The sequence below is a fragment of the Eubalaena glacialis genome, chromosome 3 (genome assembly GCF_028564815.1).
Source record: "Eubalaena glacialis isolate mEubGla1 chromosome 3, mEubGla1.1.hap2.+ XY, whole genome shotgun sequence".
Lineage (NCBI taxonomy): Eukaryota > Metazoa > Chordata > Mammalia > Artiodactyla > Balaenidae > Eubalaena > Eubalaena glacialis.
In genome coordinates this window covers 39,234,640-39,261,867 of record NC_083718.1, presented here as the reverse complement: position 1 = coordinate 39,261,867, position 27,228 = coordinate 39,234,640, and the positions used below count along the sequence as shown (strand labels likewise).

The 27,228-nt window shown below is 37.6% G+C and overlaps 1 protein-coding gene across 1 annotated transcript in view; it reads right to left on the bottom strand.

Annotated features, from left to right (window-relative positions):
* CR1 (complement C3b/C4b receptor 1 (Knops blood group)) overlaps nucleotides 1–27,228 on the bottom strand; it is a 177,612-nt gene that overhangs the window by 78,082 nt on the left and 72,302 nt on the right. The window contains exons 28-38 of the mRNA XM_061183731.1: nucleotides 16,754–17,152; nucleotides 14,146–14,322; nucleotides 13,952–14,054; nucleotides 12,630–12,715; nucleotides 10,594–10,812; nucleotides 8,395–8,574; nucleotides 7,704–7,803; nucleotides 4,464–4,549; nucleotides 1,933–2,331; nucleotides 258–434; nucleotides 74–176 (exon numbers count right to left, since the gene is read on the bottom strand). Of these exons, the coding sequence (XP_061039714.1) occupies nucleotides 74–176; nucleotides 258–434; nucleotides 1,933–2,331; nucleotides 4,464–4,549; nucleotides 7,704–7,803; nucleotides 8,395–8,574; nucleotides 10,594–10,812; nucleotides 12,630–12,715; nucleotides 13,952–14,054; nucleotides 14,146–14,322; nucleotides 16,754–17,152 (2,029 nt within the window). The remainder of the gene's footprint in view (nucleotides 1–73; nucleotides 177–257; nucleotides 435–1,932; nucleotides 2,332–4,463; nucleotides 4,550–7,703; nucleotides 7,804–8,394; nucleotides 8,575–10,593; nucleotides 10,813–12,629; nucleotides 12,716–13,951; nucleotides 14,055–14,145; nucleotides 14,323–16,753; nucleotides 17,153–27,228) is intronic.

The following is a 27,228-nucleotide window of genomic DNA, read 5'->3' as shown; positions in this document are numbered from 1 at the left end:
GGATAAAACCCAGGGCATCAGCATATCAGCATCCGGCAATGTGGCCCTGGTCTCTTTTGCAGTTCACACTCACCCCTCATCACAAATGAAGGACACTTTTGCCCCAAGGTGGAAATTAAGTGGAAAGAGCACATGTCCATTAGGAAGTTGGTCCAGGAAGTCAGCACATGATTTCACTAGGAAAAAAAAACCAAGAGTAAGACTGCCATGTAAGGGACAAAGAGATTGATCTGCAAACCAGAAGAGAGTATAGGCACCTGCACATCTGGGAGCTTCCGGGCTCCAGTCTCCCTGGGGCGTACAGTGCAGAGAAGCAGCCCCTCTGAGATCATAGCCGGGCTCACAGCTGTAGAACACTTCCTGCCCAGAGGAAAAGTTGTTCTTGTGGCTTGGAGTGTGTTTACCATGTAGGACTTCTGGAGGTGGCTGACATACTGGGTAAAGAACAGTAAAGTACCTGTCAGTTATAGGGAAATACCTTTTGCTAAATTCTAACCCTTCCAAGGAGTTAGAGAATCATAATTAAGGGGGTACAGGTATAACAAAGGAAGTCAAATGATACTCCAATCCCCTTGTTTTACTAATGTGGAAGTTAAGGATAGGGAAGAGATCTAGCCAAAAACCTCACAGCTAGTAAGAGATAGAGAATTAGAACCCAGTCCTTCCCAGCACAAGTTCTAAAATACATTCATTAGTCCACCAGGCACGGTGTCTCTTCTTCCACTGCTGGCTCTCTAGTATAGAGTCACTAGTACTGGTGGGCTACCCCGCTCACATATTTGCTAGAAAGGCAATACAATTTACAGCCTCATCTTTCAGGTAATGAGAAGGTTACCTGAGCCTAAACCTGTAACAGATTTCCCCTTATCTCTTTTTTTCACACTTCTATGATCAAAGTGTAGTAATAATCCATACTGTATCTGTTTGTCCTCCCAGCTGCCCTCTCATTGGTTGTAAAAGGCTGATATGGGTTGGTGGAAAAACTGTAAGCTCCTTCTATGTCCCTAGTATCAACCACAATATTTACCAATCCACTTCTACAGTCCTTCTTATGCCAGCTATTGTGGCATAAGAAGACAAGACCAGCCACTGAGAACAAAATCCCCTAAATAAGCCAGTCCTCGTAATGAGAGGACATATTTCTTAGAGAATATTCAACTCAAGGTGTGGCTGCCTCCATTCACAGTCTTTTTGGTGTGTGCTAGGGGCATCAGAACTCATTTGAACTTCAACTTAACCTGTATCTAATTAAAGATGAACGAAAAATCTGTTTGGCTTTGAGCAAGTTACTTGCACTTTCAATTTCAGATTGCTAATGATAAAATGTAGGAGGTGGACCAAAACAAACTCTAAAGTCTTTGTCACTATTCTGAGGCTATGATATCTTTCTTCATAAGCCAGTTTCTTTCTGTGATAGATGCTGATAAAAGTATGTCAAGAACCAGAGCATTCAGCTTTAGGGGCTGACACACTGCATTCTATTCCTGGGTATGCCACTTAGTAGCACATAATTTAGACAACTTATTTAACCTCTGAAAGACCAAGCTAACTTCACTGTCATATGGATATAAGAATAGCACTATTTCAAAGGAGTGTTGTAAAGAGTAGACAAGATTATTATACAGCTGACCAGAAAGTCCACATCATTCTTGAATACAACTGAGAGATATTGGAGCTGGTAGTTTGCCTTGAGAATTCCTCAATATGAGAGTCCCAAATGTCTCCTTCCTTGAATAATTAAACTCTTGCTTCTCAAATTGAAGGCACTTACACACAAGTGCAAAGACACATTTTCTTAATTTTGTGCTTCCTTGCCCCAAATTTACTCACACTGCTCACCACACATCCTCCCCCCAGAACCGACACTAAACTCCTGATCCTCCTACAACTCACATCATTTGTAGGCCCCTTCAAAGCCTCAGTCAGACTCACCCCTAGAGCAGCTGGGCAACTCCGGCCCCCACTTGTTTTGGGCCTGGCATTCAACAGTGGAGGGTCCTTTCATGGCAAAGCCGGGCTGACACCTAAACCTCACGCTTTCACGTAAAGAAAATAAGCTTTTGTTCTCAGACATCCTTATTCCATTTTCAATGACTGGAGGTGTGCATTTATTAGGTGTAATGCACTGAGGGGGAGGGCCACTCCAGATGCCAACTTGATTGTCTTCACTGGTGCAGTATATTGACGGCTCACCCACGAGATCAAACAGCTTCTGCCTTCTCTCTCCAAGATTGCAGCGATAGGTCACCACTGTTCCGTATTGAAAGTATTCTCTGTTGGTGCTAATGAAATCTCCATTGGCGATGGCTGGGGGTGGCCCACAAGGAATGCCTGGGAAAAGGGACAGCAAGTTAAAACCTCAGTTTTTAAAGTTATATTCAATTATGAATTTTGGTAACCAGTTTTAAAAAAGATCAAAATGTCACTATTCAGAACACTTCTGCTCTTGTCTAATATTTGCTAATGTACAGACATGTTTTTACATGATCACAGATTAGATAGCCACAATATTATGACCTCTGCTCTTCTCAATTAATGCTATTTCAATAAATGTATCCATATATTATTATAGTCCACATACTTCTCATTTTAAGTGAGAATTTATATGTTATTTAACTATTTTTAATTCAATTCTTTCTCTGTAGAGGGCATTTGGATTTATTCTATTGGTTATTAATATGGTATAGCATACAATATAGTCTATCAAATAAATAAAAACCAAAAGCTCTGGTACAACTAATATAAAATAAACACAAATACACAATATTACACACAACAAACATAACAATCGCAGATTCAGAAGTAATAAAAATAACTGAATATGTGTCTACTCTATGCTAATAATCTTGAAAATGAGGATGTTAGAAATAAAAATATACTTTGCCAATATTGACTCAAGAAAAGGTAGCATATAGAAGAAGTGGGAAAAAAATATCAAAAACACTACTGCTAAAAAGGTATGAAGCACAGATAATTTTATCGACAAATTTAATCTAATATTCAAGTAACAGATAATTCCTAGGCAGTTTAAATCATTCCTGAGCATATAAAATATTTATATCATTTTTGGCATGAATATCAAAGTAGACATTTATTTATTTTTTTATTTATGTTTGCTTAAGAAAATATTTAAGAAGATGCCTATTTATTGTAGAAAATTTATAAAATATAAATAAAAATCACCTTTAAGCCCATTATCTAGAAGGAATCACTATTAACTATTTAATGTGCAATCTTTAATACACACACACACACACACAGACACACACAGACACACACACACACACACACACACACATATTTTTTTTCTAAAATATCTTTGTTGCCTAAGTAATATTTCAGAGTACAAACATACTAACTGATTCCATTTGAAAGTGTTCTCTCTCTTGTCTAATGCATTCTGGCATATTTTAAACTTTTTTATTAGAACACATTCCATGTACCTTTATTAGATTATTATTTATTAGATTATTTAGTAGATTATTTCCAGAACACTGTTTGGAAATATGCACAATATTTAGATTCTTTTGACTTTTTCACTATCATAAAATAATAATATAGGTAACATCTGTACATCAATCCTCGCAAAAACCCATGGTGGCTTTTTAAAGTCATGAACTGTAGAATTTCTGGATTAAAGGCTTGCGTACAGTTAAGGTTTTTGATACATACTGTGTACTGGCCTGTTAGAAAATTCGTTACCACTTATCCTACTACCAGTTGAGTTGGAGAGTGTTGATTTTTTTTTTTTTTAACATCTTTATTGGAGTATAATTGCTTTACATTGTGTTAGTTGCTGCTGTATAACAAAGTGAATCAGCTATACGTATACATATATCCCCATATCCCCTCCCTCTTGCATCTCCCTCCAACCCTCCCTATCCCACCCCTCTAGGTGGTCACAAAGTACCGAGCTGATTTTTTTACATTATCACCAAACCCAGGGTTATATCTTTATGTTCTTTGTTAATTTGCAACTGCTCCTTTCTCTATGTGCCCTGAAGTGTAGAAAGTTCATATTCCAAACAACTCATGGGAAAGATGGCATGTCACTGCTCAGACAAAGAATAAGAGAGCAGGGAGGGCCCACGGCTTGAACAGATGACCTGGTATTAAGAGTTGACAGAGAGGAAGGAAGGCACTTTCACTAACCTTGTATTCATTTACTTCACTAAAGAGAACAGTCTTCAAACTGGAAGGTGTTCAACCAACAAAAGAAGAATTTGGGTGCTCTTCTAAATGAGTTCAAAACTATTGTTTAAAATAAATTATACCCTAGGATAAGGAAAAATCAGGAGGAACTAGAAGCTTGGAACATTGTGAGCACCTTTAAGGGTAGGAGTGTTTTCTTCAAAGATCAGAAGGATACTATTGCCAAAAGGGATGAAATTTATTCTTTGTAATTCTAGGGGCCAACTCTAGGATTGAGCATGGAATAAATGGGGCTAGAGATTTCAACTCACGTTCACAAATTGGTGGCTCTGAATCCCAAAAGACAGTATTGCCTGAGATAATACATTCAGCAGCTGAGTGACCAATGAGTTGATACCTGAAACCAAAAATGAAAAATAAGCATGCTGTACACATCCCATCAATTTCCTCAGCATGCATACATGCATGGCAAATCTGAAAGGCTACAATCTGAAAGAAGTTCAAGGACTAGCCTAAACTCCACCTATTTTATCTGGCTTTTCTTCTTTCTCTTTTTCTATCCTCTCGCTGTTGAAAGGAATATTTCCTCTCTAATTCCTCATGGCTCGCTCTGTTTCTTAATTTCTTGGTTTCATTTTGGATTGTACCCAGTACCTAAATAAAACAACACTTTTGTAGACCTGCCTGAAAATTTTCTTCTTAAAATCTGTTTTTTCTTATATTATTATTGTTACTTAATTTTCTTTTTGCATTTTCCTGAATATACATAAATATACATATTGTATATTAACACTGCTTTGTCATTTTAGTTTAGGCATGTTTCTTGTAAATACAACAAGATTTGTGATGCTTTTGATCCTATTTGGAAACATTTGTTTTTCAACAGGGATATTAAACCATTCAAATTTACTGAACTAAATGGTATGGTTGATCTTGCTTTTGTCATCACTTCATAATGTTCCTTCATAATGTTCAATGGTAAGCACATAGCAGTGAATACAACAGATCTGCCCCAAATATAAGGGGGCTTATTTCTGGTGAATGAGATGGACACAGTCCATGCTATTCCTTTTTCTTCCCTCTCATTTGCTACATGAACCAGATAGGTGAACCTCTTTTAGTTGCTCTAATAATTTGGAAGCTAAATAACTGATTTTTGTTCCTTCGAAATTTCATTTCATGCGTTATATATTGGGTTGGCCAAAAAGTTCGTTCGTGGTTTTCCGCTACGTCCTATGGAAAAACCTAAGCGAACTTTTTGGCCAACCCAATACATACACAACACAGGTATTCAAACCTATTTTCTCAATTTTGGTGTCAAAATATATACAGTCTACCCATCTCCTATGTAATAAAAGTCTAGATTATATATTTTTTTTTTTTGCTTTCCTCCATTTTCTAGTTTTATGGATATATTTTATGACTTCAGAAATTGTTATTAGACTATGATTACATTGTCAAGTTTCACTTTTTAACAATTAGTTCTGTCATTGTATTAAGTTTTATAACTTTGTTGAAAATATTCGAACTTTTTTAAAAATTTGTTTTTCTTTTGTTTGATTTTTGGCAATTTTCTACCTCACCAGAATTTATCATTATCCTTTAAGAAAATACTTATGGATTGCCTGAGTTTATCTTTCTCCTTCTCCCAGGAAGTATGCTTCCTGCAAAGTACACAGGTGTGATTTTTAGGTCCTTGCTTATCCTTTACTGTACATCTGTAGCCTCTAGATGTGAATACTAGCTTAGCTCATTAGAAACTCCATCTTCTGCAATTTAGTGATGTGAAGGATCAATGTGATATCAATACAAATTAATTTCTTTCACAGCTATTACAGTTTATTAATTTCCTTTCTGCATTCTTGAGGTTTTTTTCATAATCCCTGAAATACAGATGATTCCCTAGTGATGGCTAAATATGGGCTTATTGTTTTCCCTTCTGGAATTTTTGTTACATGTAATTTGAATCCCAGTACTCTTTTATACATATCTTCTCTTTTCTCTTCTTCTTCATCCTTTTCCACTTAATTCTGGGAGAATTTGATTAATTTGTTTTCTTACCCTCTGCTTTAATTTTCTACAATATTCAGTGTGTTTATCACAGAATTTTTCTTTAGTTTGACAATTGTGCTTTTCATTCATATGCAAACATTCTCTATTTCCTAACTAGTTTCACAGAAACAGCGTGCACCTGACTCTTGTTAAAAACGTACACAGGAGATTTTTCTAAAAGTTTCTCTTATTTCTTGGAAGTAACTCTATTTTGTAAGAGGACATTTCTTCTGATTTTTCAGATTGCTCTTTTTACATAAATATCCTGTAACATGTCATAAGCTCAATGGTTTTCTACTTTATGCCGTTGAGAGGTTCACTCTTATTCCATAATACAATATAAAGAGGGTACAGACAGAGAATTTATAGATTGCACTTAAAAATGCTCAGAGAAAGACAGAAGTGTTCAGATTTACGCTAATTTCACTTTGTCAGATTATAGGTACTATGATCTGTAAGGCCTTGGTTAGCAAATATGCTGAAGGCCACAAGTTCCTTTTCAGTGTTTATCATGGCAGTGCAGATTTAGCCCATATTCTCTAACTGGTTCAGCTGCTCCCACTGGGAGTGAGGTTGAGACTGAGCAAGGGTAAGCACCAAAAGCAGGACTGCTGCCCAGTAAACACTTTATATCTGACATTTTCACAGGGGACTCTGTTATGGGTTGAACAGTGTTCCCCAAAAAGTATGTCAAAGCCCTAGCCCCCAATCCCCATGAATGTGACCTTATTTGGAAATAGGGCCTTTGCAGATATAATCATGTTAAGATGAGGTCATTAGGGTGGGCCCTAATCCAATATGACTGGAGTCCTTATAAAAAGAGAGAACTTTGGACATAGACCCACAAGAGAGGAGAGTGCCACGTGAAGACACAGACACAGAGTGAAGATGGCTATGGGAAGACAGAGGCAAAAACGGGAGTGATGCGCCACACGCCAAGGAGGCCCTGAGGTTACCATAATCTGGAAGAGGCAAGGAGGGATCCTCCCTCAGAGGCTTTGGAGGGAACATGTCCTGCTGACACCTTGATTTTGGACCTCTAACCTCCAGAACCTTGAGAGAATAAATCTTTGTTGCTGTTCTGAGATACCCAGTTTGTCCTACTTTGTTATGGCAGCCCTAGCAAATGAATAGTGCAGTTACCTTATAAGATCTGCTTTCTACACAGTGGCTCCGTGGCCTTCCCTTTCTTTCAGCAATGTCTGCTCTGGGCAAGGGCTGTTTGTATGGTTTGACTATGCCCTCCCCCTATCTTCTTCCTTCCTACCTGGTGAATACCTCACTTTTCTTGTATGTACTGCCCTGGTTTCCAGCAAGGAGACAGATTTCCCCCTCAAATCTTATCATACCTTTGTCCATTTCAATTAGGAGTTAAACACCTATGTTCAAGCTTCTTGAGAACAGATGGTAATAGCCTAGTCTTCTTTTCCAAGATATGACCAGAAGGTAGTATCGCTGTGCTGGAACTCTTGAACCAAGAGATGTTCCTGCCTACTCACCCTCTATTACAAGAAAAATGGATTCTGGATCCGAACTGGGTGTCTGTATCTACATGCACCACACCATTCACAGGATCTGGAGGAGTTTTACATGATTTACCTTGGGAAAGAAAGAGAATTTTGGAGCCAGGAAGAGTAATTTGAACTTTTGTTAGCGTATAACAAGTTAGTCCCCACCTGACTGTAGCTTTCTGAAGAGCATATGCAATTCTGATGGTTCTACAGAGTTTGCCACCTTGAGGAACCTCACCAGACTGCCTCAGGATCAGCCACCCACTAAGCACCACTTTCAAAGAGACCTCCCCTCTAAATCTCTCCTATCTTTGTCTCAAATCTCTTATCAAAATATAAAGGTCATTTGTGGCCTTATATCCCACCAGTATAAAATTTTTTATTACCTGGTTATTCAAACAGTTTATGTCTCCTTACAAAATATTTTCCTGATCTGGAGTAATTCATTATTCACTTCCCCATAAAAAAATGGAGTTCTCCTGCAAATATTCCTTGAAACATTCTCAGGAGATAAGCATTTCAACCAATAATTAGGGATGACCTACAAGACCAACTCTTACCTCCACCTATGTGAACATGTTTGACAAAGTTTTCTTATCTCTAAAATTTGGAGAAATTAAATAAGATCCTATAGATACTTTGACAAACATAGGAACGCTCCAATGCAGGGCTTACTCACGTTTACAGACATCTTTGGCACTTGACCACGTGAGGTTTTGTAGACACGTGATAGAGAATGACTTCCTGTGGTACTCAGGGCGGCATTCATACTTTAAAGATGTCCCAATGGGAAACTCAGATTCATTGGTCTGGATTTTCAACTTTGCAAATTGAAAATGATCTGGGGTGTTACAGTGACCTAGAGACCAAAAAATCAAGAACATCAGAGTTAACAAAAAGATACCCAATGCCATTCTTCCTTTTCTCTTTCTTGTTAGATTTAATATCAGAACAAAAGAAACTTTTAGTTGTGGAAAGATAATTTCCTTGTAATCTTTGAAGGGAAAGTTCCATTAGCATGTGCCCATTAGAAAACATACTATCCGGAAGCCTATTTTGCTATCTGGGCATTTTACTCATATCATTTACTGTAAAAGACAGCTCCAATTCAATTTTTCACATTTTTAGGGAGACAGAGGAGTGTTTCTGCCTAGGCTACACCTGGTCTGGTTTCTTTATACTTCAGTGCATCAAAACCCATGCTTACAAGCAAGAATGGAGAACTCAAGATGTTTTTTGAAACTAGGAAGCAGCCACCAACTTTCTAGGTCTGATTCCTAAGCTGGCCATTTCAACAGAACAAGGAAATAAACAGCATCTCCTCAAAATAAAAACAACAACAACAAAACAAAAACAGAAACATTGTTTGAAGTGTATGTTGAATCAAATTCTAGCTTTAGCTCCAAGCCCCTACACCTAAAGCTCTAGGTTTGAGAAGTAAAAACTCACTTTGGATTCAAGTAGTATGAAATCAAAAAAGTGTGTATGTTTGGAAAAATAGAAATCGTTTCCACTTGGTTTTGACAATAACTTCTCTTTTAGTTTCTATTCCAGCTGTCCTCCACCTCCCTTTCAATTATTTTTTCAAATAGTAAAAGCTATGCTAGAGCCAATTCTGCACCCAGATAATTCTCTGTATGAAGACTTGCAAACCAATTTCTCATTTCTTTAACATATAATTAAATGATTTTTCTCAATATGAAAATTTGGCTTATTTTCAGGCTTCACAGGAAATACATCCATCTATATTGCCTGTTTCTTTTTTTATTTTAGAGCTTGAATATTAGCTATACTAGCTTCTTGTTCAAGGAGTCCCCCTTATGACTAAAACCTACTACCTGAGGCCAAATCACACATGAAGATGGTCTGGCAGGTCTCCAGTCTAAAAAATCTAGCTGATAAAACTAGGACTGCCATCTCAGGATAGGGTACTGGTGAAAAAAGTCATAGAACTTAGGGGAAGATTGCCTTTCACTGCCGATTCAGTGAATCTGAACTAGGTCTCTGTATTTGTAAACAGGCTCATAGGGACACCCCAAGCTGAAGCCATGGTGTTACAGAAGGAGAGCGAGGGCAAAAATGACTTCTGAATGTCCGTTCTTGGTCCCTTTCCTTTTAGAACTGCTCTTTTATTTCCGAGTTCCTCAGCAGTCAGTATGTTATGCTGGGACTAGGGTCACTTTGACAATTTACTTTCCCCTTCCGTCTTCACTTCCTGAGTGTGGGTGTCATAGTGGTATTGGTTACCTTAGGATACCTTCTCCAGACCTTAGAAATACACACTCTATTTTGCATTTTTCCCTTGAGTTCACATTGCTTTGCTTTTTCTTTCCACCAAAGAGGGAAAACTTCTACAGCTGAAATTAGTGCAGGGCTAAGGAGCAAGTAAGCCTTATCTTAACTTAGAACTCAGCCCATACTGGCTAAAAGAATCTTTGTGTTTTGTCTACAATGCAGCCCAGTTTTCAGAGAGAACACACAGTGGTCTCTGGCCAAATAGGTAATTAAAAGCGATTTTGCCAGGCTTTGTTCTCTGCTGATCTGTGCTTCTCTCCAAAACCTGTGAAGATGGTACAACTTATGCTAGTTAAGGTTCATAGGTATTTGCTTTCAATTCCTATGCTTTGAAAACATTTTCCTTCTAATTCTAATTAGAACTAGAACCGCCACCCACTTCCTCCATCTCTTTTCACCAGCCCTCTAGAAGCAAAGATCATCAGAATCTTACATGTTGATGGATCTTAAAACCATTTATTATTGATTTGGCATTTAATTGTATCGAGTGCACAAATAAACACCACATTGTAATTACGGAAATTTGGAGAGTCTGGTTTAGATATTCTGAATCCATTTGGAATGTGGGGTAGCGCGCACTAACCCGGAAGTCCACAGCGAGGGGCGAGGCTGCTCCAAATTCCGTTCCCTTGACTGTCACTGGTACAGTGGATGGTGCTCTCCCCAGTGAGGCTGAAGATCATCCCTCTCTCTGGGTGCGGGTCACACATGTAAGTTACTTCTTTTCCAAAAGGAAAGACTTCCAGAGGTTTTCCTGTGTGTCTCCCATTAAGGATATCAGGAGGATTTGGACACAAGATTTCTGGAAAGAAGGCAAAAGCTCTAAGTTTCACTGATGAGTTTTCACCAGAGGTAATCTATAGTCATTGGGTGTTATGGTTGGCACTACCTAAAAACAGCAAATGGACTAAATGAAGTGAGATTTCAATCCCATTTTTTAAATTGAAAAAGTACAAAAGAATTTGCCTATCCTGAATCTTCCAGACTTTTAAGTTTTCTGGATAGAAACTTTACACCTTTAATTACGTACCAAAACTTTTAAAGAAGAAAAAGAATCTATTGGAGAGTAACTCATTAATTTAATCAACACATATTAATTGGGCACTTATTCTGTGTCAGCCACTTGTCAGGGCCGGCTGGATAAAATGGTGAAGAGCACAGATAAAGTCTCTGTCCTCCAGGGAACTTACATTCTCAGGAAATATTTCTACAATGTATTCCATATGTATTAATCACCTAATCATATGAAACCTTTCCTTAATAACGTACCCATAGTGACCATCAATCGATTATGACAGTAGTGCTGTCACAATGAATTGAAACATATATGGTTCATTGTAAAAACTCTAAACGATCCAGACTGTTTTGTTGTTGTTGTTGTTTTTGATGCATGGGATTGCTTATTATTATTTTTATTTCTTTACTTTCCATCAGGCTTCAAATTGTTACTTCTTTCTGGTATCTGCTTGTCTGTTTAAACAGTCCTTTCCTTACTTCTATTTAGTGTTTCTTATTAGGCTTGGGATTTGGAAGAAGCTGCTTAAATTAGAAAGAGTCATGAAAAATAAGAGAAATAGTACAATCAATAACTGAGCTCTAACCCATGCCAGTGGACAGCCATTTGTCATGTTACTTCAATGAAAGCTGGGTTTCTTGGATGACAGGATCTATACAGAAGTTATGTTTTTTTATAAAGTTTTACTATAAAATGCATCATAGGATAACTGAGCAGATTTCTTGCAACATAAACATTTTAGTAAAATTTGGATTATTTTAAAATTTATATATTTTCCAATCTTTAGGATCAAGTGATGAGGCAAAGTCCTATCTTCTATTGGGGAAAATACAAATGGGTAGACTAGGAGAAATCAGTGGTGGCTTTGCATATAGGAGACTCATTTTTTAATCAGCTTATTATTTCTGAATCTTTCAGCATAACTTATTTAGATACAAGTTTTGAGAGTTTAAGGAGTCTTAAACTGCTCACCCTGTGTAATGCTGTTCCCCACTTTCCCCTCATTTCTGCATTGCTCTGACCTATCATCTCCATAAGATTTAATTTGTTTATTTTCCTTCTTGTACATCTCCCCACTTGAGTATAAATAACATGGGACAGGGAATTTGCTCATGTTGTTCACTGTTATAATACCGGTGCCTGGAAGAACATCAAGCACATAGTATGTGCTCAATAGATAATTGAATGAATGAATGAATGAATGTTTCATATTTGTATATTAGCAAATAGGAATATTGTAGAGTGACTGCACCTTGACGGCATAAAAAAGAAAAAGAAAGAAGGAAGGAAGGAAAAAAGAAAGAAAGAAAGAAATTTGTCATAGCTTCACATTAGCTAATCTCTCCTGATTCAGAGACAAACTACAGCAGGATTTATCATGTAAAACAAAGAATTCTAAATGACAGAGACTGATCAGATGGTTCTGATCACAAGAAAGTGCATCACAACAAATTGATCCACAATAAAATATTATTAAAATAAGCAACTATTTATCAATAATTCAGATTAGAAAATAGAAGAACCATGGCTGGGGAGGCCATGGGTCAAATTACCAAACAGATTAAAGGGAGAGATTGGTCTGAAGTGTTATCCCTTCTACTCACGTTCACACACAGGAACACTGCTGTTCCAAAGGCTTTCCATTCCAACCAAGACACAGTAACTAGCAGAACTGCCTTTTAATTGGAATCTAAGGAAGAAAATGGTGGTGAATATGTGAGCTGCTTCAGCCAAAATGCCATTCCATTTGCAAAAATCTCAGCATTTTGAGGATCTGAAACCAGCAGGTGGCAGAGGTTCAGAGGCCACATCAATCTGGAAAACTCACAGCTTCCAGTGAGGGAGAACGGCAAAGCACAGTCACTTGGTCACATAATATAGTCCCAGCCTAAGTTGAAGAAGGCAGTTGTAGCATAGCTGCCATCTCCGTGATCCTGGAGCTAGGCTCAGAGAAATCAGTCTCTCACTGAGCATCCCATGGTAAAGCTGATAAATCTACTCATAGTCATTATTGGAATAAAACATCCTCCAAGTGATGACACTGGAACAGCTAGTAAAACAGCTCCCAGTTTGGGTTGGACAAGCAGAGAATAACTGGAAAGAGAACAAAGATTGTTCTTTTGTCTCTATATTCGTGATGGTTATGCCGAAGGCTCACAACAGCACGCTGGGCTATGGAAGAGTAAGTGTGAATATTCTGGGGGGAAAAACGAAAGGAGATTGGAAATGACTCTTGTACAAAATCCTCCAAATTTCTCAATGTATGTTGGACCCTGATGGTTCCTAAATTTTATTTGGTGCCTGTCAAGCATTCTTTGGAACATTTCGAGATCAGGTACTTTGTTGCCCATGCTTGAAACTTCCCATGTAGAGATGTGCATGCTGTGTAAGGTCAAGTGAATGACCTTACTTAAAACTTTAATATCAGCCACCATAATACCATTTCAGAGCCCTTGGCCTGTTATCAACCAGGTGATATATGATTGGATTAAAAATGCTTATTCTTATACTTTCTCTCTTATTACAAAATTCACTTTTGATGGTTAAAAAATTTTCTGAAATAATTCTTAAATGATCTTATTTTTAATAAGATTTTTGTCACATATCAAACTTTTTCTGGAACTCTCCAAATTACTCTTTTTCTTTTATACTTGGAAAATATGATTTTTTCACTTAATGTGTCACCTATGTATACTCTTAAACATTAGTTGTATTTGTGTTTAAGCATACCATTTAATTTACGTTTCAGTTTTTCCTTCATATCTTATGTTATTAGTTCCACCTGTTCCTTACTCTTAACTTCCCATATACACTCCCCAAATTTAACATCCCTGAGTATTTCCTATTTTAAAAATCACACTAAACCTTCCCTTTTTGAATTAACCTCAATTTCAGTGTTCAGCAGGCCAGGCAAACTCACACTCACCCCTCATCACAAACGAAGGATACTTTTGCTCCAAGCTGAAAATTAAGTGGAAAGAGTATATGTCCATTAGGTAACTGGTCCAGGAAGTCAGCACATGATTTCACTAGGAAAAAAAAAACACACACACAGAGGAGTGAGATGTTCCTGTGAGGGACAAAGAGACTGATCCACAAACCAGATGACAGTATAGGCACCTGCACATTTGGGGGCTGACGGGCTCCAGTCTCCCTGGGGCATACAATGCAGAGAAGCAGACCCTCTGAGATCATAGCCGGGCTCACAGCTGTAGAACACTTCCTGCCCAGGAGAAAAGTTGTTCTTGTGGCTTGGGGTGTGTTTACCATGCAGGACTTTTGGAGGTGGCTGACATACTAGGGAAAGAGAACCAAAGTGCTGTTAACTGTGAAAATAACTTTTCCTCAGTGGTAAACTGGCTAAGAGAATCATAATCATAAATCCATTTGTTTTTAAAAATCTGGTAGACTAACACCCTCTCGTTTTATTGATGGCAAAATTGAACAGAGAGAGAGAAACAGAGACAGAAACCGAGAGAGAGAGAGAGAGAGAGAGAGAGTCTTGCGAAAAGTCATAGAACTGATACACTGCAGGACAGTGACTAGAACTGAGACATCTTCGGTTCATGGTTTTCCATCTAAAGTACACACTCAAGATGACACAACAAACAGTTCCCCTCCACAATTCTTCCTGTTACTGTTCACTTAGTACACAGTTGTTAGATTGATGGATTTTTATTTTTATATTTTTATTTTTGTTGACATCACCAGTTTATATCCACCTTTTTGGCAATAAGGAATGCTTGAGCCCAAATCTCATCCAACAGATTTCCCAATCACCTATCACACTCTGCTGTGACAAACAAGATTCATATATCTCTTCTCATCTCTTTCCAGCTCCTCTCCAGTGGTCACGCCACCTGACATGGGTTGGTGGAGAAGATAAGTCTCCTTTCTGCACTCTCCAGGGCCAGGTCCTGCTTAACCATTCACTTCATTCCAATGAGAAGATGGGCAACCATTGAATGAAATCTTCTAAAAAACCTACAGCCCTCACAATGAGAGTGCATATTCCATACCATATGTTGTAACTGAGCCTCTGTGTCTTTATACAGTTGGTTTGAACTCAGAATCAGAATGCACTTGAATCTCCTAAATTATATAAAACTGTAGTAACATGAAAAATCATTCCATTTTGGCTTAGATCAGGTCAGTTTCTCTCTCTCTGGACTTTAGCTTTCTCAAGTATAAAATGGGGCATTGGACTAGAATTAAGGATTTTGTAAATACTCTGATGCTGTAACACCCAATTTCAGGGCTCATCACCCCCCTGTCTTCCTTGATTAATAAGTGCACTGTGATGTGATAATTTAAGTGCTGTGCTGGTTAAATCTCTGTTGACTCCCAGCCTTACACTTCTGCATTCTCCTTTGACTGCTGGGGCTAGAAGCCTGAAAGTACAACTGCTTATCTTCCTTGCCAGCTGGGTCCTGGTTAAGCTCTGACAATTGGAGGCATATATACTAAATTAAAAGGTAGGAAGACGATAGAAGTCATTCTTCTTGTAAAGGAGGCTCAGGAAGTGGCAATTGATGGCTCTTCCTTAGCAGCAGCAACATTAACTCTACCAATGTCAATGACTGCAGGCTCCAGCAACCTCAGCTACATTCTGGCAGCAGCAGCAGCTTCTGCAGCATGAGCAGCTGGAGGAAATACCTGCTCAGCGAGTGCAGGTCCCTGTGCTCTAGCCCAGGAGGAATGGCAGCCCCCTGAGCTCTGGTAACACTGCCTTCCTCCTTTTGCTCTTCCTGCCCTTTTAACATCTTTATATTCTCTTACCTGCACTAAATCCCTCACTCCTTGAAATATCTAGAGTAGCTTTTTATTTCCCTGGCTCTGGAGTCAGGTAGGCTTGGGTTCTTGTCTTCACAGAGTTAGTATCTATTTAATCTTGGACAGTTATCTAACCTAAGACTCATTTTCTCTGTAAAACATGGAAAGAATAGTAACTACCTCATGTCTTTGTTTTAAGAATTAAGTGGGGCTTCCCTGGTGGCACAGTGGTTAAGAATCCGCCTGCCAATGCAGGGGACACAGGTTCGAGCCCTGGTCCAGGAAGATCCCACATGCCGCGGAGCAAGTAAGCCCATGCGCCACAACTACTGAGCCTGCAATCTACAGCCTGTGAGCCACTACTACTGAACCCGCGTGCCACAACTAGTGAAGCCCGCGTGCCTAGAGCCCATGCTCCACAACAAGAGAAGCCACCGCAATGAGCAGCCCGTGCACCACAACGAAGAGTAGCCTCTTCTCACCGCAACTAGAGAAAGCCTGCGTGCAGCAACGAAGACCCAATGCAGCCAAAAAATAAATTAATTAATTAAAAAAAAAAATTAAGTGAATCCATAGACTATATAGCGGTGCCTAACAAGAAGAATCAGTCATTATGTATTAGCAGTTACAATACTCAAGAGTAACTAATAAATTTTTTTTAAAAAGATTATTTTCACTGAAAAAAAGAAAGAACTGAAAGATGATGATGTCAGTAGTGACATCCCAAGGAAATTTCACATTCTTTGCCCAGATTTATCTTTGCTTCTGAGTTTGAACACATACACATGCACACACACATATACACACACCTGCTTTATTTAATGTTTCCTCCCAAGAAAATTTACCCATCCACGTTGCTCACCACACATCCTCCCCCCAGAACCGACACTAAACTCCTGATCCTCCTACAACTCACATCATTTGTAGGCCCCTTCAAAGCCTCAGTCAGACTCACCCCTAGAGCAGCTGGGCAACTCCGGCCCCCACTTGTTTTGGGCCTGGCATTCAACAGTGGAGGGTCCTTTCATGGCAAAGCCGGGCTGACACCTAAACCTCACGCTTTCACGTAAAGAAAATAAGCTTTTGTTCTCAGACATCCTTATTCCATTTTCAATGACTGGAGGCGTGCATTTATTAGGTGTAATGCACTGAGGGGGAGGGCCACTCCAGATGCCAACTTGATTGTCTTCACTGGTGCAATATATTGACGGCTCACCCACGAGATCAAACAGCTTCTGCCTTCTCTCTCCAAGATTGCAGCGATAGGTCACCACTGTTCCGTATTGAAAGTATTCTCTGTTGGTGCTAATGAAATCTCCATTGGCGATGGCTGGGGGTGGCCCACAAGGAATGCCTGGGAAAAGGGACAGCAGTGAATTAAAATAACTAGTGAGAGAAATCAAATGAGTCACTAAACTGTAACTATTTTTACCTTCATTATTTGCTTTTAATATTTGCTAATGTGGATAAGTTTTTATGAAGTTGTAATTTAGGTGGGCATACCTAAGTAGAATTTGAGTATATCTGGGTAAACATGAGAATATTTATGAAACTGTAGACTACCGGATGTTAAACATTTTGAAAATCTAAATGATATAAATGGAAATATAAATTACTAATATTCATTAAAGTAGATATAGAAAGCTAGAATAGACCAAGAAACTTGTAAAAATAGAAGAAAAAATTTCACCTATAAGTTCTATCACACTTTCAAGTAATATATACTTCTAAACATAATTTCAGGTGTTTGACAAGAGGTAAAGGAGAGAACTTAGCAACCCATTTTATCAAGCCTAAGTTTGATATCACAATATTATACCCATGTAAAAGTGATCATATAGTACTCCACCAAAAAAAAAGCAAAATACATTTAAAAATGTAGAAATAAGACTAGTACATAGTAGGACATAGTTAGAAAAAACTGTATTGTTCTAACACTATATAACTGGAACTAAATAACATCAACCAAAATTCCAAAACACTTAAAATTAAAAATGAAAATTCTTTAGTAAGCTTCTGCTTCTGGTAATGGTAATCTCAATAATTCAAAGCAAACATCACTCCACCCATCTCACCCCCAGAGAAAAACTAGAAATGTTGGGTAAAATATAAAACATATCAGAATGCATCAGGGTGCTAACAAACTGGTTTCATAGAAGGTTAAAATCCAGGTGAGAGCCAAGCATTTGGGCTACTTTCCCCCCTGGGAAGGTTAGTTGAACCAGGAGGGGGCATTTGATACTGAAATTAAGAATTTGGATAAGATTAGTTGCAATTTAGACACAGTTGAAGAAAAATCAATGAATTGGAAACTAGGACAGAAAAAAATATCCAGGACAGAACACAGAGAGACAAAAGGATCATAAGTAGACAAAAGAGTAACAGAGGAACCATACTTAGAAAAATGTTTAAAGCATTTATTGCCAGAAGACCTACAATACAAAAATGCTTAGAAAGAATTCTTTAGGCTGAAGGAAAATAGTGTCACATAGAACTGATAGAACTGCAATATGGAGGAAGTGTAACAGAAAGAGTTAATGTGTAGATAAATATAAATAAATACCATTTTTATAAAAGCAGCAACTATACTGTCTTGTGAGATATATAATATATGTAAAAAAAACAGTAGAACATGGCAGGAGAGCATAAATGGAGTTAAACTGCTATGGTTCTTGCATTGTTTGGGAAGTGGTAAAAAGCATTATTTATAATAAATTAGATTATATAATTATAATAGGTTATAATTATAATAAATTAGATTATAATAAATCAAGGATCTATATTGGAGTCTCTAGGATAGCATTAATAAGAAAATAAAGTACAACTAAAATGTTCTTGAGGAGAAAAAAATAGAATAATAAAAATACTTGATTAATTTTAAAATGTGAGAAACCTATAACTAACTAACCTATAACTATAGTTAGTTTAAACCTAACTATATCAGTAACTATATTAATCTGAAATGTCCTAAACATTCTAATTAAAAGCAAAGTTTTCACACTGAATGAAACAACAAAATCTGAGTATATGATGTTTACAAGAGATAAATTTTATTTTATTTTATTTTATTTTTATTTATTTTTTGGATGTGCTGGGCGGCTTGTGGAATTTTAGTTCCCTGACCAGGGATTGAACCCATTCTCTCGGCAGTGAAAGCACAGAGTCTTAACCACTGGACTGCCAGGGAACTTCCAGGTAAATTTTAAATATAGGACAAAGAATGGATGAAAGTAAAAGATTTGAAACATATGTAATACAAAAACAGAAAACAAAAAAAGAAGGCTGGTGTATCTATATTGATATCATACAAAATAGATTTTAAGGCAAGAAATATTATGAAAGGTAAAGAGGGACATTTCATTATGATAAAAGAGTCAATTAAGCAGGAAAATATAAAACTCAAAAATTTCATGCATGTAATAACATAGCTTTTAAATTACATAAAGAAAAATCGCTAGAGCTGATAGGAGAGATAGACAAATCCAGTCATATTTGGTGATTGTAGTGGTTTAAATGGTGATTCCCTAAAAAGATATTCCATGTCCTAATGCATGGTACCTGTGAATGTGAACTTATTTGGAAAAAGAGTCTTTGACGATATAATTAAGTTAAGGATCCGGAGATGAGATCATCTTGGATTAACAGAGTAGATCTTCAATCTAAAGACCAGAGTGTTTGTAAGAGACAGAAGGGAAGGGGACACACACAGAGGAGAAGGCAATGTGCAATGGAGGCAGATATTGGAGTGATGCATCTATAAGCCAAGGAATGCCAAGGATTGCAGCAGCCACTAGGGGTAGGAGAGAGGCATAGGACAGATTCTTTCTCCCAGGAAAAGGAACCAGCCTTGCTGACACCTTGATTTTGGACTGCTGGCCTCTGAACTATGAGAGAATAAATTTCTATTGTTTAAAGCTACTACATTTGTGGTAATTTGTTATGGCAGCCCTAGGAAAGTAACACAGGTATTTTACACATTCCCATCAATAACTGAGGGAACAAGTGGAGGAAAAAAAACACAGTAAATCATATTGTCCTAAGAGACATTTATAGAAAATGACATAAAACAACTACACCTTCTTTTCAAGGGCATATGTAACATTTTACCAAAACTCCATATTCTGGGCTATAAAACATGTTTCAATAAGTTTCAAAGGATTAAAACAAAAGAATGATAACTAAAAAATCTCCAAGTGTTTGAAAATTAAGTAACACACTTTAAAATAAACTATGGCTAGAAGAAGATATCAAAAGGAAAATTAGACAATTTTTCTGTACAGTGATAATGAAAATATAAAGATTGTGGGAAGCAAATACAGCACTTTTGGAGAAAAATTTACAGGTTTAAATATATCTGTTAGAAAAAATAAAAGCTGAAACAAAATTATCTAAGCTTCCATATCAAGAATTAATGAACAGAGAACACCAAATTAAGCTCAAAGAAAGTATCAGAAAGGAAATAATAAATCAGAAATCAATAAAATAGAAACTAGTTATACACTACAGAAAATTAAGTTAAAAGTTGTTTTTCAAAAAATCTTAGTAAAATTTATAAACACCTAGTAAAAGTAATGAAGAGGAAGAAATTTTAAAATGTCACCATTATCAAGAATTAAAATAGAGATATCACTACAGACCCCATACACGTTAAAATATAATAAGAGCATATAATGAACAACGTTATACCAATAACTTAGCAAATGTAAATGAAATACATTCCTTAAAAAGCACAACATACTAAAACTTATTAAATAAGATATTAAAAATCTTAAAAAAAAATTTATAGCTATTGAAGAAATTAAATCAGTAATTAAAAACCTAACAACAAAAACTCACATCCAGATTGCTTTACTGCTGAATTACTGCAAAGATATAAAGAAAAATAATATTAATGTTACATAAATAATTCCAGAGAATAGAAAAGAATGAATACTTTCCAAAACATTTTATAAGACTAGCATAATCTTGATGCCCAAACCTGACAAGGGCATTAAAAGAAAAAAATAAATTAGAGTTCAACATCTCTTGAGAACATAAATGCAAATTTTCTAAACAAAATATTAAGAAACTGAACAGAGCATTACTTACAGAGGATGGTATAATGGTCAAAATATGACTTTCATTGACTAATTTTTAAATATTAAACCAATCTTACAATACTTGAATAAAACGTATTAGCAATCACACACACACAAACACATACACCACACACAAGATAATCATATATAACACATCATGACCAAGATGGATTTATTCTAGTAATTCAAAGCTGGTTAGCTTTCCAAAGATCAATCAATGTAATACAAAACATCAACAAAGTAAAGGAGAAACAGATATGATTATCTCAATAGATGCAGAGTGATAAATTAGAACACACATTCATGATGAGTCTTTTAGCAAATTAGATAGCAAAAGGAATTTCCTTAATCTGATAAGGATATCTGCCAAAAATTTACAGGAAATATCATGCTTTATAATGACTATGTAAAACCAATATTATCTCTTCCATTCGACATTGTACTGGAGTTTCTAGCCAATGCAATAAAATAAAAGAAATAAATAAAAGATACAGGAAAGGAAAGAATTTAAAAATATGATAATTATTCACAAATGACATGATTGTTTATGCAGCATATCAAAAAGAATAGGCAGATAAACTATTGAATTTAAAAGAAAATTTAGCTAATCTTATTAGACTTCAAAAATGGAGGGATGTTCATGAATTTAAAACTCAAAAATGTAAATATGTTAATGGTCCACAAATTGATCTACTGAGTCAACAGAAACTCAATACAAATTCAAGCAGGATTTTTTTTGTGTGTGTGTGGAAACTGACAAGCTGATTCTAAATTTTATATGGAAATGCAAAGGGCCAAGAGTTACCATGTAAATTTGAAAGTAAATGGTTAGAGGATACGAGCCACCAGATATCAGTCTTAATATAATGCTATGAAATGAAATGAAAACAGTGTAGTAAATAAACCAAAGGAACAGAACCTCTCTGGAATGAGATTCACATATCACATCACCTGACTTATGGGCATTGTGGTATACAAGGAATGGTCTTTTTAAATAAATGTTATTAGATTGATTATCTATCCAACAGGGAAAAAAACCCAAAAAATGAATACTTTGACCATACTCCACACCATACAAAAAATAAATTTGAGATGAATCAATGAATCACAGACTTAGACATGAAAAATAAAATGACAGGCAAAGATTTTTTTTAAGTAGAACAGAGAAAGCAGTAACTAGAAAGGAAAAGGCTCATGAATTAGACATTATTAAAATGTATTTCTATTACCAAGGACATCATTAAGAAAGCAAAAAGACAAGTTTTAGCCTGGAAGAAAATTTTTGTGTTACATTTATTGGAAAATCTGAGAATATGTAAAGAACTTCTACAGAACAATAAAGAGATACACAAACAGGTAAACATTGGGGAAAAGTTTTAAACAGGCGTTCATAAGCGTATGAAAAGGTGCTCAGCATCAGTCATTAGGAAAATGCAAATTAAAAACCACAGTGAGCCACTAGAATAGCTAATATTTAAACAATTGATAAATAACAAGTTTCCAAGGATGTGGAGCAGCCGGACCTTTCATATGCTTCTGGTGGAAGTGTAAATTTGTACAACCATTTTATAAAATCTTTTGGCAATATCTATTAAAACTGAATATATTTATACCCAGCAATTCCACTTATAGAAATATAAACAATTTATATAGATTTGCATGTATATAAATATGAATAGATTTGCATATGTATAAAGAGTCGCAAATTTCTATAGATTTGCATATGTACCTGTAAGAAATACTGCTGATATTTAAACAGCTGAATTTACAAATTAATTAAATACAGTATAGCAATAGAAAAGGTCCAATTAATCCTACATACAACAGCATGGATGAGTCTCCTAAGTATAACACTGAGCAGAAGCTGGACACAGGAATACACATTTTTTTGTTCCTTTAATATAAAATATAGGAAGAGGCAGAGCTAATCTTTGGTGATAGAAGACAGAATAATAGTTACTTTGGGAAGATAATAACTGAGAAAGGGCAAGATGGGGAGTCTGAGGTGCTGATAATGTTCTATACCTTATCTGAGTGCTATTTACATGGGTGCGTTCACTTTGTAAAAATTCCATGAACTGAATGATTAAGATTGTGCACTTTACTATATATGTTAAACTTTAATAAAAAGTCTACACAGTGTGAATAAATTGTTGGGAAAAAAAGACCATCTAACAAAGTAAATTCCAGGCCACAAGGCTTTATTGATGAATTCTTTCAAATATCTAAAAAAGAATTAATGTCAATCTCACCTAAACCCTTACAGGGAAACAGATATATGGAACACTACCAGCTGGCTTTATGAGACTATCATAAATTTGATACTAAAATCTGATAAAAACATTACAAGAAAGAAAATTACAGTCTAATCTCTCTAAAAAATATTAAGAATGGAGTAATAAAAGTGTTCTAAAATTAATGGTGCTGGTTACACAAGTATGAATATACCAAAAATCATTGAACTGTATACTTTAAAAGGGTAATTTTATGGTATGTGAATTATATCTCAAACAAAAGCATATTAAACAACAAATAAAAATTATAAAATATTATGACCAAGCTGATTTATTTCAAGAATGTAAAATTGGAATTTGAATCAGTTTGCCTTTCAAAATTTCTTAGCAATGAAGAGCATAAGGGAACTTCCTTAATCTAAAAATGGGTAGCTACAAAAAAACCTACAACAAATACCAGATTAATAGTGAAATATTTGATTGAATCTTTCCCTTTGAGATGGGGAACAAAACAAGGATCCCTTCTAGCCCCCAAGGTGAAATGTTACACTGGTGGTCTACCTAGTGAAAGAAAGAAAGGAAGAAAGAAAGAGAGGAAGGAAGGAAGGAAGGAAGGAAGGAAGGGAGGGAGGGAGGGAGGGAAGGAGGGAGGGAGGGAGGGAAGGAGGGAGGAAGGAATGAAGAGAGAGTTCCCTGGTGGTCCAGTGGTTAGGACTCAGTGCTTTCACTGCCATGGGCCCAGGTTCAATCCCTGGTTGGGGAACTAAGATCCTGGAAATCATGTGGCGTGGAAAAAACAAAAAACAAAAAAACAAAAAAACCCAGAAAGAAAGATAGAAGGAAGAAGGAAGGGATAGAGAAAGAAAAGAAAGAAGCAGGAGTAAGAGGAGGAAGAGGGAGGGAGACAGAAAGTTTGTAGTTATCTACTGTTTTTGTACAATGTCATCCAGGCTAAATTGGAACTAGTTTTCCCAGACTTACTTTGCCTGTATGGTTCTAGGTTGGGGTTAGAGTTTGAGAAATTGGCATGAAATGCAAGGTAGAAATGAAGCAACAGCCGTTCCACTCTGAAGGTCATCCTTGGTTAGAGGTGGCAAGGGGACAAATGCACCAAACAAATGGACAGGTTCCCATTTGTTCTTGCTCTCCTTATTTCTGCATCCAGCTGTCCTGAACTGCTGGTCCTGCTTACCTACAGTGATTCCAACCCACTCTCAGATGCTTCACTGTGAGCTTACAGAAGCAGTAGTCATGAAGAGCAAAACACTTTTACAGATTTCTAACACCAGCCCTCTTCCCAGTTCTACCCCAGCAGTCAGATGTGCTTAGCTTCCTGAAAGCCCCAACTCCAAGACAGCTGGTTAGTGATTTTTCTGATCTTTTTAGAGCAGCTCCTCATGCAATTGGATAAAGTTTAATTGCATAATAAATCTCTTATTTCATAATACCAATAGTAGTTCTGCTTACATATTTGGACCAAAATTTATCCCAGAGTAACAGAAGAGTCTGGGATTGGTTCTTTGATACGATTGGATTTAAAGGAATTAACGTTGCCCATGAAAAAGGGCACACAAGTAGTTTATGGCGTGTAGAGAAAGAAGATAACCTCAGTTAACACCCATAGACATCTACAATCAATAGAAGCAAGGTTTTGGGTGACCAAGTGGTTGCTGTCCTAGAACATTTTAAGGAAGGCAAATAATGGAGTTGGTTGCATACTTCTAAGTGCACCAGAGAACTTAAGAGAAAGAAAATTGTGAGTACAAAGCTTTAAATTCCTGCTCAACGTCTGGATCTGGAAGCTTCTACATCTGTCCTAAAAGAAACACTTGTATCCTGTGGCCACAGGGCCAAGATTCCTGAAAAACAAACACACCACCTAATCCTGTGGCTGAACTACAACGCAAATTGAATTCACAATTTCAGAGTCTCTTATGCTAAAGTTTGGGCATTGATTAGAAAAAGAAAGACTCTGAAAATTGAGATGGAGATATATGGAAAAATTTCTAATGAAACAGAATACCTTGAACCAGGAAATTCTTCCGAGAGAGGATCTTCAAGATGGCAGAGAAGTAAGACGTGGAGAACACCTTCCTCCACACAAATACATCAAAAATACATCTACATGTGGAACCACTCCTACAGAACACCTACTGAAGATCTGGCAGAAGACCTCAGACTTCCCAAAAGGCAAGAAAATCCCCATGCACCTGGGTAGGGCAAAAGAAAAAAGAAAAAACAGAGACAAAACAATAGGGATGGGACCTGTACTTCTGGGAGGGAGCTGTGAAGAAGGAAAAGTTTCCACACACTAGAAAGCCCCTTCACTGGTGGAGATGGGAGGGGGGCATGGGGGAAGCTTCAGAGCCATGGAAGAGAGTGCAGCAACAGGGGTGTAGAGGGCAAAGCAGAGAGATTCCCGCACAGAGGATCAGTGCTGACCAGCACTCACCAGCCTGAGAGGCTTGTCTGCTCACCCGCCAGGGCGGGTTGGGGCTGGGAGCTGAGGCTTGAGCTTCGGAGGTCAGATCCCAGGGAGAGGACTGGGGTTGGCTGCGTGAACACAGCTTGAAGTGGGCCAGTGTGCCACAGCTAGCCAGGAGGGAGTGTGGAAAAAAGTCTAGACCTGCCTAAGGAGCAAGACACCATTGTTTCAGGGTACACAAGGAGAGGGGATTCCTTCCCTCTCTGCCCACAGAAGGCAGAGCACCACCTAAACGAGCTCCAGAGACAGGCATGAGCCAGGGCTATCAGCTCAGACCCCAGAGACGGGCATGAAATGCTAACACTGCTGCTGCAGTCACCAAGAATCCTGTATGCAAGCACAGGTCACTATCCACACCCCACTGGGAGCCTGTGCAACACGCCACTGCCAGGGTCCTGTGATCGAGAGACAACTTCCCCAGGAGAACACACAGTGCGCCTCAGGCTGTTGCAACACCACACTGGCCTCTGCCACCACAGGCTTGCCAGGCATTCCAATTATAACTACCATACCCCTCCCTCCCCCCTCCAGCCTCAGTGAGCCAGTGCCCCCTAATTGGCTTCCACTTAAACCCTGTCCCATCTGGGCGGGAACAGATGCCTGAGGGCAACCTACACGTAGAGGTAGGGGCAAAACCAAGGTTGAACCCCAGGAGCTGTGTGAACAAAGAAGAGAAAGGGAAATTGCTCTGTGCAGCCTCAGCCGCAGCGGATTAAATCCCCACAATCAACTTGAGGTACCCTGCATCTGTGGAATACCTGAATGGACAATGAATCATCCCAAAATTGAGGTGGTGGACTTTGGGAGCAACTGTAGACTTGGGGTTTGCTGTCTTTGACTGATTTGTTTCTGATTTTTATGTTTATCTTAGTATGGTTTTTAGCACTTGTTATCACTGGTGGATTTGTTTATTGGTTTCGTTGCTCTCTTCTTTTTTTAATTATTATTATTATTTTTTAAATTTTAATAATTTTTTTTTCTTAAATTGTTTTTTCTTTCTTTTTTTCTCCCTTTTCTTCTGAGCCGTGTGGCTGACAGGGTCTTGGTGCTCTGGCCTGGCATCAGGCCTGAGCCTCTGAGGTCGAAGAGCCAAGTTCAGGACATTGGACAACCAGAGACCTCCCCCACCACATAATATCAATTGGCGAGAGCTCTCACACAGATCTCCATCTCAACACTAAGACGCAACACCACCGGACGGCCAGCAAGCTCCAGTGTTAGATGCCCCATGCCAATCAACTAGCAAGACAGGAATACAACCCCACCCATTAGCAGAGAGGCTGACTAAATTCATATTAAGTTCACAGACACCCCAAAACGCACCACAGGACGTGGCCCTGTCCACGAGAAAGACAAGATCCAGTCTCCCCACCAGAACACAGGCACCAGTCCCCTCCACCAAAAAGCCTACACAAGCCACTGAACCAACCTCACCCACTGAGGGCAGACACCAAAAACAATGGGAACTACGAACCTGAAGTCTGCAAAAAGGAGACCCCAAACACAGTAACTTAAACAAAATGAGAAGACAGAGAAATATGCAGCAGATGAAGGAGCAAGGTAAAAACTCACCAGACTAAACAAATGAAGAGGAAATAGGCAGTCTACCTGAAAAAAGAATTCAGAATAACGA